The 18,894-nt window shown below is 34.7% G+C and overlaps 3 protein-coding genes across 4 annotated transcripts; 1 reads left to right on the top strand and 2 right to left on the bottom strand.

Annotated features, from left to right (window-relative positions):
* The first annotated feature begins 804 nt into the window (after window positions 1-804).
* Window positions 805-2,031, top strand: LOC102612237 (uncharacterized). The gene is made up of 2 exons (XM_006470157.4): window positions 805-1,318; window positions 1,640-2,031. The coding sequence occupies exons 1-2, from the start codon at window positions 944-946 to the stop codon at window positions 1,796-1,798; spliced, it is 534 nt and encodes a 177-aa protein (XP_006470220.2). The 5' UTR covers window positions 805-943; the 3' UTR covers window positions 1,799-2,031.
* A 483-nt stretch (window positions 2,032-2,514) lies between these two features.
* On the bottom strand, window positions 2,515-5,115 carry LOC102612535 (glucuronokinase 1). The gene is made up of 6 exons (XM_006470158.4): window positions 4,802-5,115; window positions 4,554-4,703; window positions 3,982-4,170; window positions 3,786-3,902; window positions 3,284-3,444; window positions 2,515-2,950 (listed from the first exon to the last, which is right to left on the bottom strand). Exons 1-6 carry the CDS (start codon window positions 5,090-5,092, stop codon window positions 2,707-2,709), a joined length of 1,152 nt encoding a protein of 383 aa, XP_006470221.2. The 5' UTR covers window positions 5,093-5,115; the 3' UTR covers window positions 2,515-2,706.
* Window positions 5,116-6,200: 1,085 nt separating this feature from the next.
* LOC102612836 (golgin candidate 6) lies at window positions 6,201-15,296 on the bottom strand. 2 transcript variants are annotated; one of them, XM_006470159.4, is made up of 20 exons: window positions 15,130-15,296; window positions 14,957-14,997; window positions 14,706-14,758; window positions 14,110-14,237; window positions 13,969-14,021; window positions 13,527-13,673; window positions 13,340-13,413; window positions 13,162-13,231; window positions 12,856-12,909; window positions 11,838-11,933; window positions 11,706-11,756; window positions 11,544-11,630; window positions 11,300-11,413; window positions 11,128-11,199; window positions 10,293-10,478; window positions 10,062-10,165; window positions 9,892-9,940; window positions 9,651-9,716; window positions 7,662-8,420; window positions 6,201-7,036 (listed from the first exon to the last, which is right to left on the bottom strand). In XM_006470159.4, exons 2-20 carry the CDS (start codon window positions 14,987-14,989, stop codon window positions 6,482-6,484), a joined length of 2,751 nt encoding a protein of 916 aa, XP_006470222.2. In that variant the 5' UTR covers window positions 14,990-14,997; window positions 15,130-15,296; the 3' UTR covers window positions 6,201-6,481. The 2 variants fall into 2 exon arrangements, with proteins under 2 accessions (XP_006470222.2, XP_052291015.1); XM_052435055.1 differs by lacking the exons at window positions 13,969-14,021; window positions 14,110-14,237; window positions 14,706-14,758; window positions 14,957-14,997; window positions 15,130-15,296 and adding an exon at window positions 13,819-13,843.
* Between the last annotated feature and the right edge of the window lie 3,598 nt (window positions 15,297-18,894).

Here is an 18,894-nt window from a genome sequence, read left to right as displayed (position 1 = left end):
TACCAAATGACAGATTTGAAAAACTTCTAGCTGGATTTGTTTTTGAAAATAATTAAAAGATTAATAAAATACAAAGAACTAAACAAAATTAAAATTCAATCTAATTGAAAATAATCGAGATTTGACATAAAGCAAACCATTAAATAGTGTTGACGCCGAAATTTAGTCAAGTTGGTTAGCGGCTTGATATTAGGCCCTGGGTCAGCATCAAATTTGTTTGGTAAAGAAGTGGCTCGCCAATTGTCAAGGATTCCCTGAGACCACTAATAGATAACTTATGAACATCTGAAATCACAAGGGACATTAAGAGGTCTTGAAATTTTTTCCGGTGTTAACCCTGTAATACTCAAATCAGTTTATGAGTTCATAAGAAAATAAAATATGTAGTTTCTCATGTAGTTCAGATGATGATGATGACGTAGTTTAGATAATGATGATGATACAAGTGATGAAATGGATGATGAATATTCATAATCCTAATGTAAATATTAGGATGATCATAGGATTATCATGAAGCCGGTGACGGTAATGAGGTTTTTTCTATCTTAATTCTTGGTTCCCGCCATTCTCCTAATTGACTCGGCTTATGGGTCGCTCACTTACAGAAAGATATTTGCTTACATCTGTGCAGTGATTATTGAAGGGGTGAAAGAAAAGAGAAAATAAATAAATAAATAAACAAAAGGGCAGCGCACGTGTAATGTGGGTTGTCCACTCCTCTCCTTAAAAATAATCCATTTATTTAATAATTATTGTAACTAGCCCAAACTTACATATATTAGGCTATCCGGTCTAATGGTCAACGCGCTACGCACATTACAAGTGAACCACACGCGCTGCGCACTTGCTCTCCCGCTCCTTCTATTGAATCCGTCATTTTGGCATCTCCTCCCCGGTTAAAAATAAAAAATATTCGGGTGTCGCTGAAGTGGGCACACGACGCATGGACCCCTCAACAGCGGACGAGTGGGAGCTCTGCAACGATGACGGTTTCATCCACAAGCGGAAGAAGCGGAGGCTGGACGACCCGCCACCAGTTCAAGGCCCGGTTCCCGAGGCTGAGGAGCGGCAGCGAAGAGACCGCAGGAGAAAGGTTTTACTGAAGCTCAAAGAACGGTACCAGAAAGAGATCGACCAGTGGGAATTTTTGTCGAACACCTTACGCGCAATGCAAGAGAAGTCTCACCAACAACAGCAACGACAGCAACAGCGACCGCTAGACTTGGAGGAAACGGCGGCGTTACTCGGTTCGGCTTCGAAGATGGTGCAGGAGGATGAAATTGGTTGCGGGTCGCTAGTCGATCAGCTCCTTTTGCAGGTAATTGAGTCTTTTTCTTATTTTAATGTTTAATTGTATGTGCTTAATTTGAAATTTTGCTTGCTTAAAGTATGAATTCTGGGTCTGTTGAGAGACTAGGTTGTCGTAAAACATTTAAAGTTTGAATTTTTGTTAGCTAATGAGCTTGATTTTTAGGGCTTACTTTGCTGATGAAGAATTCTTGAAACCTAATTTCACATAATTTAAATTGGTAAATTTGAATTGCCAAAACCCGTACCTTATGAAAAGGGAAGGGATGTTCAGTTACTCATTAATGTTGAGTAGTGTTGTAATTCTTGTTAGTTCTGGATTGCAATGCAGGCTGAAGCACAGGAAGCGATAATTCACGATATTTCAAGTTTGTGTGATGTGGCAGAGGCAATGTGCAGTGCACAAGAGGAACAGTTAAAGCAATCGTTTATTGATCTTCCTGTTTGGTCTTCACCACGCGAGCTTATGGCTTCACTTTGTGATGAGTAGGTTGCTTCTTTACTGTTATTTTATTAATGTGTTACTGTAATGTTATGCGTGTAATGGTTAAGTATCAGAATGGTAGCGTAGATATCTGTAGTTTATTTTTTTGGATGATGCTGTAATTTGAGAAGGTTCTGAGGGAGACACAAGGAGAGTATGAAAATTGTGTTATGGAACCTGAGTGAATGTATACATGTTTGTCGATTTCCCATATCATCATATTGTAATGTTTAATTCGATGTTTTTTTTTTTTTCATGATTATGCAACTGGTAGATGTGTGTTTGCAATGTGATTGGAAACTTTCAGCTGAACTTAGCAGCTTTAATTGTTCAAAAGTATGTTAACACAGCTGCGATGACTAGGATTACTTTCAGACTAGTTTCTTGCTCTTGCACTATTCTGGTCTTTTCTTATTAAAATATAAATAAATTAAATTAAAAAAAAATCTTTTGGTTTCTTGATTTGCCATTTTATGAACTGTTCAACTTTTATACTTTGCTAGCAGTAATCACAGTCAAAAAATTTAAACCTGAGTAGTAGCCATCACCAGTAATTACTCAAATATCTTTGCAATTGGATTGCCATTTAAATAAAATTATGATGTTCCCCTTTAAAGTGTTTATAAATATCCTCCATCATTGTGTGAACTGGTACTTTAACCACCATTTTGGCACTCTGAAGACTCAAATGTCAAAACTCCATATGGATCATATTTGTAATGTAATGAAAAGTTCAACTTTACCGACATTAAAAATCATCTTACAAGCAGAGGCATTTAAAACATAAAGAGAATTTGGTTTTATCTACTACACCAATTCAATGCGTTAGATACTGAGATTTGTGAGTTATGTGCTTCAGATTTTTACCCTTTTAGTTTTTACCCCTTGAGAAACCACAGCGCTTGCTTAATTTCTTAACGTGACATAGTCTTGGCATCAATGTCGGTTAAACGAGAGGGGCCAATTTTCACTGGTTCGATACTAAATCCAGCTTTCCGACATGCATCTTCCAGAAGCTCTACTTGTGAAGGCCCATTGGGACAGAATGCAATCACCGCGCCGCCACTGCCTGTAAATTTTGAAGCAGCGCCAACCCTACGTGCAACCTCCACCATTTCTATGTTTAAAGCACCCAATACATCATCTCCAAACATGCGCCTATAATAAATCACATGCCAAACTTCAGTCAAAAGCAATAAACCTAACATGGATGAATACGGCTTGCTGACATACCAAAATTCAGTTTAAGAAGTAAATGGCAGTTTTGTCACAAAGGGTATCAGCAATCCATCAATTCTAGATTCACCATTTCCGGTGAGATATACATAAAACTATAAAATTTTCACATTACAGCACCTTTCATACACATAACTAATTTCTAGTTAGCACTGCAACTTAGCTTTACTAAATAAAATCTACGGTAGGGAGTAACTTTAATCTCTCATTTCTGGCATATATATGATCTAAATTTGTTAGGGGCAAACACCTTACCTTCTAAGGTCAAAATTGTGATTCATGAGTTCTGCAAGTTTTGAATAGTTCTTTTCAAGTATTGCTGCCTGTCCTTCTGCAGCCATTTGTGCAACTTCCTTCATTGATGATATGATAAACTCATCACCATCAAGCCACCTTTGACGAACTGTACTATGTACCTGTGTGAGACTAGCATGTCATTTGTTTGTATGATTACCATTTATAGGAGTTCACATCTTGAAAGACAGTCCTCACAAGCCCTCAATTTAGGCAGTAAGTAGATATCTAGCAAAACCTCAATTAACAGGCCTTAACAAGAAAGTTTCAAAAATCCTGGAAAAGGAAGTTGGGAAAAAGAAGGTGATAAACATATCAACAAACAAAAACTAATAACTTCAGTACTTTCAGAAAATGGAACCCCACATATTACAGAAAGTTTCCCCAGACACAGATACTATCTGCTGTCAACAAAATGTGAAACAGGCATAAACAAGAAAGATAAGATGGGAGCTATTGGTACCTTTCCCGAATCACTGGGATTCTCTGCATAGATGAGATAGAGAGGAGGAAGGAGGTCAATATCCATTGGTTTATAAATACCGTGACCTAACTCATCCATGTGTTCCTTACGAAAATCCTACAGATAAACAAATTGTTATGATCAGCAACTACAAATATGACCTTCTGAAGATACCTACATCAACAACATCACATACCATGTGAACAAGGCCTCCATAGACTTGTGCCACACGATCTTGAAGACCAGCAACAATACCAAGTTCTTTCTCCGCATTAAGAATAAGATTTGGCCTGATTTCTACTTTGACTAAATGCCTGACTTTGTAAAAGTCAAGAAGACAGTCCAGGGCGGCACAAACGATAGCACTAGAACCTGAAAGTCCTGTCTGAAATGTCAAAATTATAACTTGAGCCATGCATTGCCATGAAAAGTATATAATACAAAAATTATCTCACACGGGTTTCTTGTCTTCTAATGGAAAGACTATGTTAATCCAAAAATGAACTAGTAATCTTGTATTGGATATTAAAGAAAAGCATTATCAGCTGTCAGGCACTGACAAGAAAGTCCAATCGAATGACTATTGTGGGAATAATTTATCAATCTACTGATTCCGCCTCCAATAAGTCATTTTTATAATAAGAAAATCCAACGTACAACCCTTTTTGGGGAAATGCGATCAATTATTAGAAACAAATTTCGGATACAATGCAAGAAGAACACCAATATCTTTTTCTTTTTTTTCTTTAAAAAAAAAAAAGATTGTACCTGGCGAGGAATGTTGGTGTCGTATGACAGAGTGAAGTTTCCCTTATGAAGATCAATCTTGTTATCTTTACAATACTTAAAGAACACTTTACAAATAGCCATAACCAATCGCACGCCTCCATAATATCCTTCATTTTGCAATCTATTCATCTGTAATCATCATCACAACATCAACAACAACAACAGCGGCAACATTAATGTATTATCTAATAAAAGATCAAGATATTTTGGGGGGGAAAAAAGGGTACCAAGTGGTGGAGGGACTGAAACTGGACAAGATCATGAACAGGGTGAGGCTTGATGACGAGATCATCAGACGGCTCCAATTTGACGGAGGCCCAGAAGTTGGCGAGACTGAATGAGATCGTACGGCCGTAGTACACGTCACTGGGATTACCCAACAGTCCAACTCTCGCGTACGCTTTGTGCTCTATGACCCCCACCCGAACACCACCAGAATTCAGTTGATCCATTTTTTCTTCCCCAACCTCGTTTGCCTCGAAGCTCTGAGAAAAGAGAAGGCCAAACGGGAATTGCATTGCGTATTGTTCTTTCTTGTTTTTTGTTTTCTTTTTATAATTGCTAATTGAGACGCACTGCACGGGCCGAGGACGTGGGGCCCAAGTAGACGGCTGGTGCGGCATTGTCTCAGGGAGGTGGATACGAGTCAGCAACTCTACGTATATCCGAAGCTATAAAACTGGCACCCATATCAAAATGCCAAATAGTTCTTCTTATCTGGCTTTCCGTTCCTGTCGTGTCATCGACTCATCATCGTCCTCTTTTGTAAATTCAAACGTTTGCTCCCTTTCTTTATTAAATTTGGCGGGGCGATTTTGACATTTTTGTTTTGTAGCGCGTGTTTATTTTATTTCTTATTCTTTCGAATTTAGAGTTTATCCCATATATACAGAATATTTCATTGTATCATTTATTATTATTATTATTATTTCATAGAGCCTTATTTATGATTCATTAAGAATACAACATTAATTATGCCATGTTTAGATATATTTTAATTAATTTCAGCTTTGGGGGCTCATATCTTTTAAAAATAAATTAAAATAATTATAAAATAAAAGTTCAGCTCAAATATACAGCTAAACAATTATAACCTTCTTTGATGGAAGCAATGCCAAAAAAAAAAATAATAATTATCCTTACAATTATATAATAAATACAAATACAATATCAATAATAAAATATTTATAGATTAACTTTTTAGTACAATTTTTTTACTATTTAAAATAATTGGCCACAACATATATAATACTATTTTACAATTGTCAACCAGGGATTTGTTAAGACTTCTGAACCCAAAAGTACATTAAAAATTAGTTTTATTAATACTCCAATAAATAAATAAATAATTGATAATAATTAACAAGCAACCTTCTAGAGCAAATACACAGTTCAGCCAAAAAGTTTCCCTTATCCTTTCTCAATCACGAAAGAAACATTTCCATAATCCACCCATCCGTACAGCAAAATTAAAATTGAATCTGGGAACAAACTTGGCTATAAAGCTACGAAACCTGCTCCCATTTTATTAATGATGATTAAATAATATATATATATATATATATATATATAACTGCAAATATAATAGAGACCTTTGTTACAATATACCTCTATTTAAAAAATAAATAAATAAATTTCCCCGACTCTCATTCATTATGAAAATGGTCAATTTGATACAAATGACTTACCACTTAGATCAATGGCAATATTAGACAGTCAGCAAGGTTTATAGGAACAATAATTTAAATCCAGCTGAAGAAAGATCAGTTTGATCCAAAGTGTTAATATCATAGACAACAGAAGAACTGTACAGTTCGTTACGAAATGTACAAGGTGAGAGTCAGCACAACCGACCATACCTGGGGATGGGGGGTAAGAAGATGCAGCAGCAAGCAATACGAGCAACATCAGTCTTCCTCTTCTTCATCGTCTTCGGGCAGTCCCATATCATCTCCAATACCTTCCAGCAGTTTTTCAACATCCTCCCCTAACTCCAACAGTCTTGCACTCAACTTTTCCACCTTACTTTGCTCCTGTCCGAGACACACGAGCAAATCATTCAGTTCTGCCTCACTCTCCTTCTGGGCTTCTTCACGAGCTTCAGCTTTTATGGCCTCAACATCAGGAGAAGAGACTGAACTCCCTCCACTCTTCAAAGCTTTCACCTCCTTTTCTAGATGGAAGTTGGTCTGTTCAAGGGAATTATAAGCATCAGATAGACTCTTTAAATCAGATTCCATCTTAGCAGCTAAATTTCGATACATTGATGAGTCGGATTCAATCTGGGCCTTCTCCTCCTTCAGGATCTCTAACCGTTGTGATGCTTCATGAAGGTCTTTACGGAGTGTCTCGACCTGGACTCTATCCAAGGCTCCACTTGCCCTTTGCTCAGATTGGGAAGCACCACCCCCACCTATCTTTGCCAGCTCCTCAGCCAAAGTTGCATTCCGACCAAGAAGTTTCTATAAAATAAGGGGGGAAAAATGTTACCACTTTATTCCACATTAAAATATATAAAACCTTACATGACCAAAAAATGATTAACGATAAGCCTGCCCTATCTAAACAGAAATCTAAAAATGATGAAAAACACAATCATGATTTCTGGAACAAAGAATAATTATGACCGGAACAAAGGACTCTGATATAATGACAAGTTACATCAGAAGTAGCAAGTTAGCAGACCGACTGAGGACGTGCGTAGTAGCATCGAAGTCACACATCTATAGAATCAGATGACCTTGTTCAGTCGATTTACATACAGTCCCACTTTCAAGTCGGCCCATTTTTCCTTTTTTACTTTTGAGGGCGAGTTTAAGTGGCTCCAGGGCATTGATACTTTTTGTCTTTTTATTTTACAGAGCACCTTACAGCTGTTGCTAGTCAAAAGAATGGTTGAAATTGAACAGGTTGAGAATCTTCATTCATCCAAAGAAGTCTTAAAGGACTGATTGTTTTGTATCCAACTTAACAATATTTCAAAACCTAAGAAGCCTTCTTAGGGTCCATTAAGGCTCCCCTCACCAAAACCAGTCATTTCCAAATCAAATGTGATTACATGCACAAAGCTAGGAAAAACTAAAATACCTGTATCTCAGAGCACTGCTTCTCCACAAATGCTTTTAGCCGCTTGACATAGTCCTTATCACTTTCTCCATTCCTCTGTTCCAGTTCAGCAGGCACAACTGCCACCTCACTCTTTGGACGACTGTAGACATCTACAATATTTTCTCGGATACTTGACTCCAGGCTCTTAATGATGTCAACAAAATGTTCATCAAACATTGATGAGAGAAGTGGATGGTCCTCATTTTTCTTATCAGACAAATCACTGTCATCAATATCTTCAATCTCTGCCATACTGGCAGCAGTTGATCTTGTCAATGGTTTGAGGGCTTGGGTTGGCTTTGCAGAAGAGAAAAGGAAGCTTTTCTGCATCTCATCAAACTTCAGAAAATATGACGTAAGCCCAACTTTCTGGCTTATTGAATCAACTATAGAAAAAGCATCCCTTCCAGTATCACTGGACTTGTTATAAATTACACACTCCCCCAACAGAACCGCTGCTAGCCCCCTTGTGCACACAGTCGCAGATGGATTTGACACCAGCTCAAGCAGATAGGTTAGGTGTGGACGTGAATCCAAGAAGCAGTGCACAGCATTAGGACAATCGGCTAGCCAGGTCACCAGCAGTTTCAATATTATCAGTTGAATGTACCCTGCTTTACCTGTGCCATCTTTAGTTTTCATCGACGAAGCAAGAGCCAAGTATCTCACCATACGGTGCATCAGTGGCTCTGCAGCTCCCAAAGATGGCATAGGTGCCTCAAGCTCAATTCGTAGAACCTGCAAATTCTCTCTGAATCAGATAATAATGGAGAAAAGAGAAGCAAGAACACAATCAGTATAAACCAAAGGGAGTTGAGAGAAAGGTTGAAATCCTGTTTCCCCAAAACACAAAAAAAATATATATATATCTGCAATCTTTTGACTACAAATTTGTTTAGCTAGTTGCATTGATCAATGTTTTCATAAACCTGTTAACAAAACACACTTGAATTCTTGTATTGAAAATGAAAGTGCAGTTACGGGAATGAAAATCATAAGTCCTAGTTTCTGAATGCAAAAATTATTTTCCAATTAATTGTCCTAAATTATGTACCAGTCAAAAATATTAGAAAAGTGTTGTGTTTTTTCGTCCTTCAAAACATTTTTTAGATAAAACAAAATACTGCCAAACGAAACCCATCTGCAAGCAAAAAAATGGCGATAAGGATTATACGACAGTGTAATTACAATTAGAATTATTTTCTCGGTAACCACCCTGATGTAACTTGTAACTTGACAAGTTACTGCAATTGTTTAAATTATGACAACTTACATCAGAGTGCTCAGAAATAATTCTAATTGTAATTACACTGCTGTATAATCCTTAACTTGCAAAACTTATGTTAGATTACTCTGATATTATGTACTCTGAAAGTAGATTTAAATTATTAACACTGCCGTACCATCTGTAAATTATGACAAGTTAAGGATTACATCAGAGTACTCTGATATCATTACACGAGCAAATGATTATTTCTGCCGTATAATCCATTATATTACACCACAATTAGAATTATTTCGTGCACGCCACAAAATTATTTTCCAATTATTGCATAATTAGACTGCCAAACGCAACCCATTCTCTGATATAAATTGTCGGTTGTTTGTACGCAAGCTGCAGCCCTCAGCTGAGAAAATAATTTTAAATTATAATTTAATGATGCAAATGAGTTGGCATACGGTAATAAATAGCTAAAAACAAACATGAACCAATTAGAATATACCGCTATTTCACCAAGATTATAAAAACAGATGGGTACTTTCCAATCTTCTTTATAAAAAAATAAAATAAAATAAGAGGATATGAAATTCATCAACAAAGGGACAGAAGCTTTTGACACTTTAGAGTCTGAAACATAAGTTAGCAAGAAAACTTTTGATAACTTTTGAAAGAAACAATTCAAATATATCTTAATTGAAGTAATAGATGCAGATTAAGAGTAAACTGAATAAATTGGCATCACATACCCGTTCTTTGCATTGCAAATTGTCCATCAGTATGTGAGAGAGTACGCTAGCAGCTCTGCAACAAACCTGCACTTCACAGTATTAGCTAGATTGATCTCATGTAGAAAGCACCAAGAAATTTATCTTATGCTCTCTGCAGCACGGATCAGTATCTCTTAATCATTGCGCATTCTAGTGGGGAGAAAAATGCCTCATTCTTCTCCAGAAGTTGTGATCAAAGATACTAAAGGAATCATCTTACCTCAAGATCACCATCACTTTCACCCAAAGTAAGACCACGTATCAGCATGCTGCCATGCAAGTAGATCTCATTAGACGATTCACATCATCCAAGTTCAAGTTCAAATTCAAGATAAAGTATTAGACAGACCAGAAAAAGAAAAGCAATTGTCATATATGAAACAAACAGACCTTCCAAATGACATGTTCACATCCTCCTCGAGGGGAGCATGACTCATTGATTGTGGTTGAGGAATTAAAGTGGAAGTTAACATTGCTTGGCCATCTGGATTTTTCTGAGAAACAATTCAAAAAATTAGAATAAGAATAATATATATGTATGTAAGCAAAAAATTTTAACTTGTAAATATGAATAAACAACATAGAACAATGAAATTTACAAAATTACTAAAGAGTAGCAACCTCACAAAAGCTGTTAAAGATACGGTCGGCTGCAAGAAACTCTTGCATACTAGATGTCCTCAAAATGATTCGCAGAATAGAATTCAGAGCAGCTTCAACTTGTGGTTCCTCACCAAGAACTTTGCTTGCAAGGACATCACGGTTTTTGGGATGTGCAGCAATTATATCACTAATGCACCGCAATGCCTGACAAAGTGAATAAATAACCACTCATTAGCACATATCAGTGCTGAAGCTGCCACTGCACAAGGATAGTGGGGGGAAGCTAAAAGCAAGACATATGTATAAATTTCAGGATGGGTCTAATCCAATAAGATCAGGATTATTAACTACACAAATTAATTGCAAGATTACCCATTTGCATAAAATCCAAATGATAAGCAACATTCTGTTCTCAGCTTCTAATGAAACCATGCAATCAACAAGGTTGAAGGCTTTAATGGAGTCTTAAAGCTTTCCTCTTAAATCAAAGCCTTATGATTTCCTTTCTATTCTTCATTCCAGTAATTGATTGTAAAGAAAGAAAGATTAATACAGATAGAACTTGATATATCAACAAACTAAATTATGTGAGGATGAGGTTTTAGGTTATCAGAAGTCTTAAGGCATGTCAAGGCCTCATGATTTCCTCTCTGTTCTTCATTCCAGTTATTGACTGTAACGAAAGAAAGATTAATAGAGATAGAACTAGGCATCTTCATGAGTTCCTCAATTTTTTGTTTGCAGATATACTTAGAGAAACAAGGGATCAAAAAGGAAGAATGACTTCTACAAATGTGCTTCACAGAAGAAAGAAGAATACAAAAAATACAAAGATCCAAAACAGCTCTCGTACCGCACAACGGACAGCTACAGGAGCCCACTGACTCTCAACGGCCAACATTAGCAGATTGTCCAATGCTTTTTTCTACGATCATTGACCAAAAAAGGCATATGTAAAGCATAATAGATCACAAATTAATCGACATTTTAGACATTAATTTCAGCATAAATGAGTTTGTAAGAACCTGAACTAGAACCGTCTTATTGGTTAGCTTGTGTGCATCTTTCCCAGGATCAGCCTCTGAACCTCGCACTATCAGCAAATTGATGGTTTCCAATGCACTGAGAAGATTAATTGTCTACTGGCATAGTGTTTGTTCAAAAAACAACAAGAAATCACTGGTAAGGATTGTGACAGCAAGTCCAAAAAATATGCAGCAACTAAGATAGCAACAACCACATACAGCTACAAACATCTGAGTATCTAACCTTCTGCTGGGTAAAACTGTATGCACTTCCTCGTAGCTTCAAAATTGATATCAAGGGGTCAAAGCCCATAGTCTCCCTCAGTAGTATCTAAATCACATGAACCTCGAATTTAATAGCAGGAAAAAAAAACTGCATAAAACGTTAACAGCAGAGGCCACATACCTGATTAGATTCATTGTTGCGTAGAAGATTATTCAATAATTCAAGACAGTCCTGAGCAGTGATATTGTGTTAGAAAGACATTAGAGCAGGGTTCACTGCACTAGATAGAAAGTGAAAACTTGCAAGGTATACCTGCACAACAACACCTCCATCTGAACCTCCTTCCTCTTTAATTATGCTAAAAATTTTCTCGAAGGCACCTTCAAAGACAACAATTTTTTGAATTTCCTGTGGCCATGAAACTTTATGTGTTAGATAGAAACTAGGGCCATCTCCAATGCTTAACACCATTTTGGTGTAACACCAACACAAAAAATGTACCTTTTTCACACTAAATTACTATTTCATCTCCAACCCATTTACACCTAATTTTACACCAAAAATAATATTCTTCTTTTTATTCTTTTAATTCTCAAGAATTAATTCAATTAACACAGTAAATATTACTATTAATATAGATAATTAAGTAATAAGTAATTTTATATCGATTAACAAAAAAATATAGAAAATTATTAAATTTGCATTTAATTAACTAAATTAGTACATTATGAAAATTAGTACTAAATTAGAGGATCTGATAATGATCTCCCAGATTACTACATAATTGTTCTAATTTATGCTAGTAGTAGTAGCTTTTTTAATTTGTGTTAATTTAATTTTGTATTTTTTATTTTGTAATATGTAATCTAGTAATTAATTTATTGGCATTTTACTTTTATTATTAATTTTTGTGTTGAATATTTTTTATTTAAAATATTAGTATAATATTCAAAAATTAAAAATGAAATTAAAATAATAACAAAAATAATAATAATAACTTAAAATATTATTTAAAATAGGACATATATGTAAATAAGAAAAAGTAATAACGATATTTGGGACTTTTTTTTCCTAGCACCAAATGAATAGTGTTGCACCATATTTGGTGCAATACTATTCATAACACCATTTTGGTGTTACATTGGAGAAGCATTTTACACCAAAAATGATGTAAAAGGTGATTTGGTGTTAGGTTTAGTGCTACATTGGAGATGCCCTAAGAGCACTCTGTAAATCAGGATCATAAAAGGTGAACAACAATCATAGTCACAAGTTTTTAGAAAAATATGAAAAGAAATTATTATTATTATTACAGGAAGAAAAAACTCACCTCAGCTTCACGAGTCAAGTATGTAAGAAGAAGTAATGCCTCATTTCGTATGACCTACAGGGTAAACCACAATCATACATAAAAGACAGAAGAGTGAGCACAACAAACAACAAACTGCATAAACAATCAAAACATTTTGATGTTACCCTTAGGAAGTCCCACCCACCAAATATATTGTAGGTTAAAGCTAGGCAATAATGTAAATATGATAAGAAAGGCAAACATGCAGTTTGCAATTAGAGAATAGGATAAAAGACCCTTGAGGATTATATTGTCAGAAGAAAACCTGTATTAAAAGCTTTATACCTCACGATCCATGAGCATATCCATCAGCCGAGTGATACCACGCGGAATGGTCAGAATGGCTTCCTGTAACCTGAAGAAGAACTCAGAACAAGTCTTTCCAGCATTTCCAGCATTTCCAGCATAACGTGAAAAGTCCAAAATATAAACAGATGAATGGCATTTACTACATAAATCATACCTATTGAGAGAATTTGTGAGAAGAACTGTCAAAACTTGAAGAGTGTAATATCTTATGTAGAAATCCTCCTCTGACTGCAAAAACAGAAGAAAAGGTAAAGAAAATAAATAAGTCCGCCAGCTACAGAACAAAAGTGCACAACCAGCAACATACTAAAGCTGTTAAAATCAACATAAATAGAACTCACCAACAAACTTAGAAGAAGAGAAATGCTTTCGGCTTCTCGGGAAAGTAAATCGGTGTTCATTAAAGCTGGCTGCACCTCATTCTTAGGCCCTTTAACATGATCAAGAGGAGTCAAAGCACTAACAAGTGTTTCTAATGCCCCTCGAACCTGCACATGAGGATTAGATGATTTTGATGTCAGATCCATCTTTGTTACATGATAGAATAGATAATCAGATTCTGAGATTAAAATATATAATAATCATTGAAAAGGAATGATTCATAACATCCAAATTTAGACAAGAAGAAACGACCCTCAAGGCCTGGAATTCCCATTCAGTCCTTGCTTTGTTTCCTTCCAAAAAAAAAAAAAAAAAGATTTCTACTAACAATTTCTATGGACCAGAGTAAAAAATAAAATAAAAAATTAGAAAGAAAATAGCAGGGAAGAGGAAATTCCCCACCATTTCAACATCATCTCGTTCTTCCTTTAAGACAACCATTATTACAGGGAAGCCTGAAATGAAAGTAAGAGAATCACATTATGCGTCACAAAGAAAAATGGAAACTAATCTAATTTCATTAAAGAAGAACAAAACACTGACCCATTGCTCCAAATGCTAGCTGGGCACCTTTACTTTCTGCGACAACAGCCTGAAGCTCAGTCATAGCACTTCTCCTGTCCTCGGCTAGGACACCATTGCTGATACGTTCGAGCAAGCGCTCAACGTAGCTATTGATACCGTAGCATATGTTAGTTAGATAACACAATTCATAACCGAGGAGAGAAATTAATTGCATGGTATAGACAAAAGTGGATATGAGATCACATTTGTTGATCAAGCAAATTATCAGAATGAATAACTAAGGTATTTTCTACATAATAAAAATGGTAAATAGAAGCCTGATAAATTTGAAAACTTAAATACCTATTATCAACCAGCACACATTGAGTACATTAATCTTTTTAACCAAGTTTCAGATAAAGACAAATGTATGCTTTACTAAACAAAAGAATGCAAGAAAAACTATGTAGTAGCCACACGGAACTAGTAATCACTGTTTCCTATAACTCAAAACAAAATGCACCCAAATATCTGTAAAACTAGAACTGCATTGCATCATTATGTCCATTACATAATCCAAAGACAAAACTTTTATGCATAAAGAGATTGGTAACAAACATAAAACAATAGTTTACCTATCTTCACTTGAAGCAGAATTTTCATTGCCAAAAACAAGCCCAACAACCCCCTGCACAGGAAATCGTTACATAATCACAAAGCAGAGAAGCCAGTAAAGACACTTACTAGCCGCTATTCAGTTACTGAAAGGGTGATAATATATTCTTGAAGTAAAAAAAAAAAAAAAATTATATCAATTCCTAATATCACGTTCAACTCCTACAAGAAAAAATTAATTCAATTACATTGACCAAAATAATATACTGACCTTGTAACCAGAAACCAAATCCATCTTCTTCATACCGAAACCTGAACCAACAAATTGACAATCTTACGAACAGTTAAAAACAACTATAATGCTTAAAAATCAAAGCTTTAAGAGCAAGAAAACTAATATAAAACCTAAAACAGAACGAAACGAAAGAGAAGTTGATCACATACCGATCTGAAATTGAATCCAAGCTCGACGGAAATATCGATATCACGATAATTATCTATTTTTTTAATATATATTCAAGGGAAAAAAAAAATTCTTATTAGTGTTACGCGCACTTTGACAGAGTAGAAATAGAGCTCAAGGGTTCCGTTTGCTGTCAGCGGCGAGATGTGTGAAGAATACACGTAACTTTTTGGTCTGGCTTACGTCACTCAACGGAACGGAGCTGGCATTTTGGGCTGGGTGAACGTTTTTAAAGTCCAAATCTCATGGGCTTTTTTACTCGGCCCATTAAAGACTCTAATTTAATTTTTTTCTTAAAAAAAAAAATAAATAAAATGACTATAAGTAAATTAATAAATTATTTTGAAATTTAGTATATCAAAAACCCAAAAACACTTTTCTGTCAAGCACTTATTACGATGGAGGGAGCTACATGGAAAGTAGTATGGGTGGTTTGCCTCCACTAACTATATTATTTCCATAAAATCGTATCTTAATTTCAATCAAAATTATATTTTTCTCTTTGGATTCGAATAAAAATATATAAAAGTATGCCCAAAATTATATTTATATATGAACCCATTGTTTTAAAAAATACACACACAAACTACATTTTTTTTTCCTTTTGGAGTGTTGTATACTTCATGTGTCTTAAAAAGTTTAATTAGAATTAGAATCATACAAATCTTTTAATGTATAATTTCGTTAAGGTTTAAACTGTGAAACAGAAGTAAAGAGTTTTAAAGAGTGAAGATTGAGGGGTGCCAATCGCACGTGCACTCACAATTATCTCACAAAATTTGGGGCAACCGGCCCAACCCAATATAAAAACATAAAATCCTAAACATCAATGTAAATCCAAGCGTCATAACTAATGGACAATAAAAATCGTGGTTATTGATTGCAACGTTTCCATTTTCAATCCAATTTTCAAACTTGAAATAATATCAATATTTGACTAAACTTCACTAGCTTCAACATTGAGTACATGTGTATCAGTATGACACTTCACTAGCTTCAACATTATGACACTCTCACATATATTCTACACATTACAACCTTATTATGCAAATTGTATATTCCCCCATTGGCCCATTCAACGTGACAACAAAGATAAAAGTATTATTATTATTAACACTAAAATTACATTTCCCTACCCTTGCTTTTGTCTATTGCGATTGTTAGGTTTCACTGAGAGTCTCGTGCTTTTTATTATGTGCAAGATATTCATAATACATGCATTTGCTGCTCACATGCATCGTAAAATTCAATTTATCGTCTTACACTCTTTCTTATTTACTATTTTATAAAATTATGGAAACAATTTTTTGTTTACATCCACAACATATAAATCACCGTAACACGTTAATATCAACAAGAAGACAAAAATACCCTTAAATTGATAAATAAAAAAAAAAAGAAATAATTTTTTCCCCTCTCATCTCTATCATCCTCGTGGAAACACAATAGTTCATCTCTCACCACGCATTATCAATAAAATTTTCAAGAGCACGATCAATTATTGTCTTATTTACAATATCATCTCATATTATCATTGTTTCTTATTGATGATAGCGAGTAACGATGATGGACACTATCAATCTAACCTTCATTGACTGACCCATTTGTCGCCTAGAACGACTTCTCGCTAGCAAGATTTTGTTTGCTTTGATCCTCACGCATGTGTCATTCTCTATTGCATTTTTGTTCTTGATAGAGGTCCAATCCACCCAAAAGGTCTTTTATTAGTCACTCCTTATAAGCTAATAGCCAACGTCCTTCACAAGCGTCATGGGGTATCACAATCTACCCTCTTTTAAGGTCTAATATCCTCATTGGTGATGACCATCTTTAACACTTCGGGTTGTGAATGGGCCCAAATCCACCCAAAAAGCCACTTACTAGTCTAGGGCAGGTCACTTCCCATCTAAAGCTCTTACCAATAACCTTTGAGAACTTGTGATTTGTTGATTGGCCATTATCTCCTTTTTATTGTATTAATAGATATAAAGCATTCTTTAAAAGAAATTGAAACAAAAGCCAATTTGTAGTTTGGAAAAATGCATGTAGTGTGGTCCAATCTCTTTGAAAAATATACCCCTCACGAATAAAGATGCACAATAATAATAATAAACAAACAACCAGTGATTGTGTCATCTAAAGCTAGGTCTTTAAATTAATAGGATAATTATGTGCTTTTATATGTAATGACAACGTTTAAGATTCATTATTTTTGTTATTTCAAAAGGTCAAGGTCAACCCACCAGTAACTACTAATTAGGTTTTTTGGGAGATATTTTAAGAATCATTCTCTCACACCTACTTACAAGATTATTTCTAATTAATTTGTGGTCTTCAAACTGAGCACGTACGTGAGGGAGGTAATTGATTTGTGGACATCATGTTTGAATACATTATACTCTGTTTATTAATTAGAAATGCGAATGAAAATGAGGGTACGAGATTCACTAAATTATTTACTTCTAAAATAAGGAAAGAGAATGGGAACCAACCTACCAATTTTGAAAAGAGGAAGAGAGATCCCAGGGAGGTGGGAATGAGAATTGAGAAGGGAATTGACAATTACACCCTCGGTGAAAATTAAAAATAAATAAAGATTATTGTTATTATTATTGTAAATAATAATAATAACAATAATTATCACAATTATTATAATAAATAAAGATAATGATCAATTAAGGTCGTTTTAACAACTTGTAACAATTTATATCGATTTCAAAACAAAGCAAACATGTTAATTGCAATACAACTCATTCGATTATGATTCTTACAACTAAAGTAAACAATTTTTCAAAGTCCCGTTCTTTATTTCGATTCTAATCAACTCCAATTAACACAAACACGCCATTAATGCAATTGTGGTCCATGAGAAATTTTTTCAATTTTGGAACTTAAAACTTAGGTGAAAGTATCAATCTAACTACAAAAAAAAAAACATGTCGACAAAACAAACTAATTCGTTTGTGACTTTATCAAACATGTTAATCATTACTAATTTAATGGGCAATTAAAGTCCCATTGCCCATTGGACTGCCTAACCGAAGTCAATAATTGGACTAGTGCTTATTTGCTATGCCTACCCATGAGTGGCAAACAATTAATAGAGGTGCGTGTAAATAATAAAAATTTTATAGGATTGAGGACAGAGAACCTTTGGACCCTAACTTCCAATTTTGCCAGATTTTAGGTAAACTAATTGAAAAGGTCCATACAATTTGACATGTAAGTCATTGTGCATACATTCTTTTAAAAGATGGGCGCGGCTAAATTACGAGCAACGTATGTACCCTTACAAAAATAAAGATGCCTTTTAGGAAGTAATTAAAATAATTTTTTTAAAAATTTTTACTTTTTTTTTTTTTGGATTTTAGAATAAAGCTCCGTCTATAAAATAAAATGTTATAAATCGATGATTTTTTTAATAAAATTTAAAATATCTATATATATAATTTTAAATTTTGTAAGATTTGTGTATTCTTTATCCGGCCATGCTAGGCTTACATAGTTGGCTAAACATGGCAGATAATGTAGGTATGTAACAAGAAAAAAAGCATCAAACTTACAAGAAAAAAGCACAATTACGTTGTATCATAATATTAAAATGGTTAACCAGATCATCATCTATGCACAATCAATAATTTTTTTAAAAAAAAAATTCGAAGTACTTAATAAAAAAAAAAAGGTAGGAAAAAATCTTCTATAAAATGAAAAAGTAGAAAGGTGGGGTTGGCAAAATAAACAACACA

Source organism: Citrus sinensis, chromosome 2, assembly GCF_022201045.2.
Source record: "Citrus sinensis cultivar Valencia sweet orange chromosome 2, DVS_A1.0, whole genome shotgun sequence".
NCBI classification, from domain to species: Eukaryota; Viridiplantae; Streptophyta; class Magnoliopsida; order Sapindales; family Rutaceae; genus Citrus; species Citrus sinensis.
Note: the sequence above shows the minus strand (reverse complement) of the source record. Positions and strands in the feature narration are given on the sequence as shown.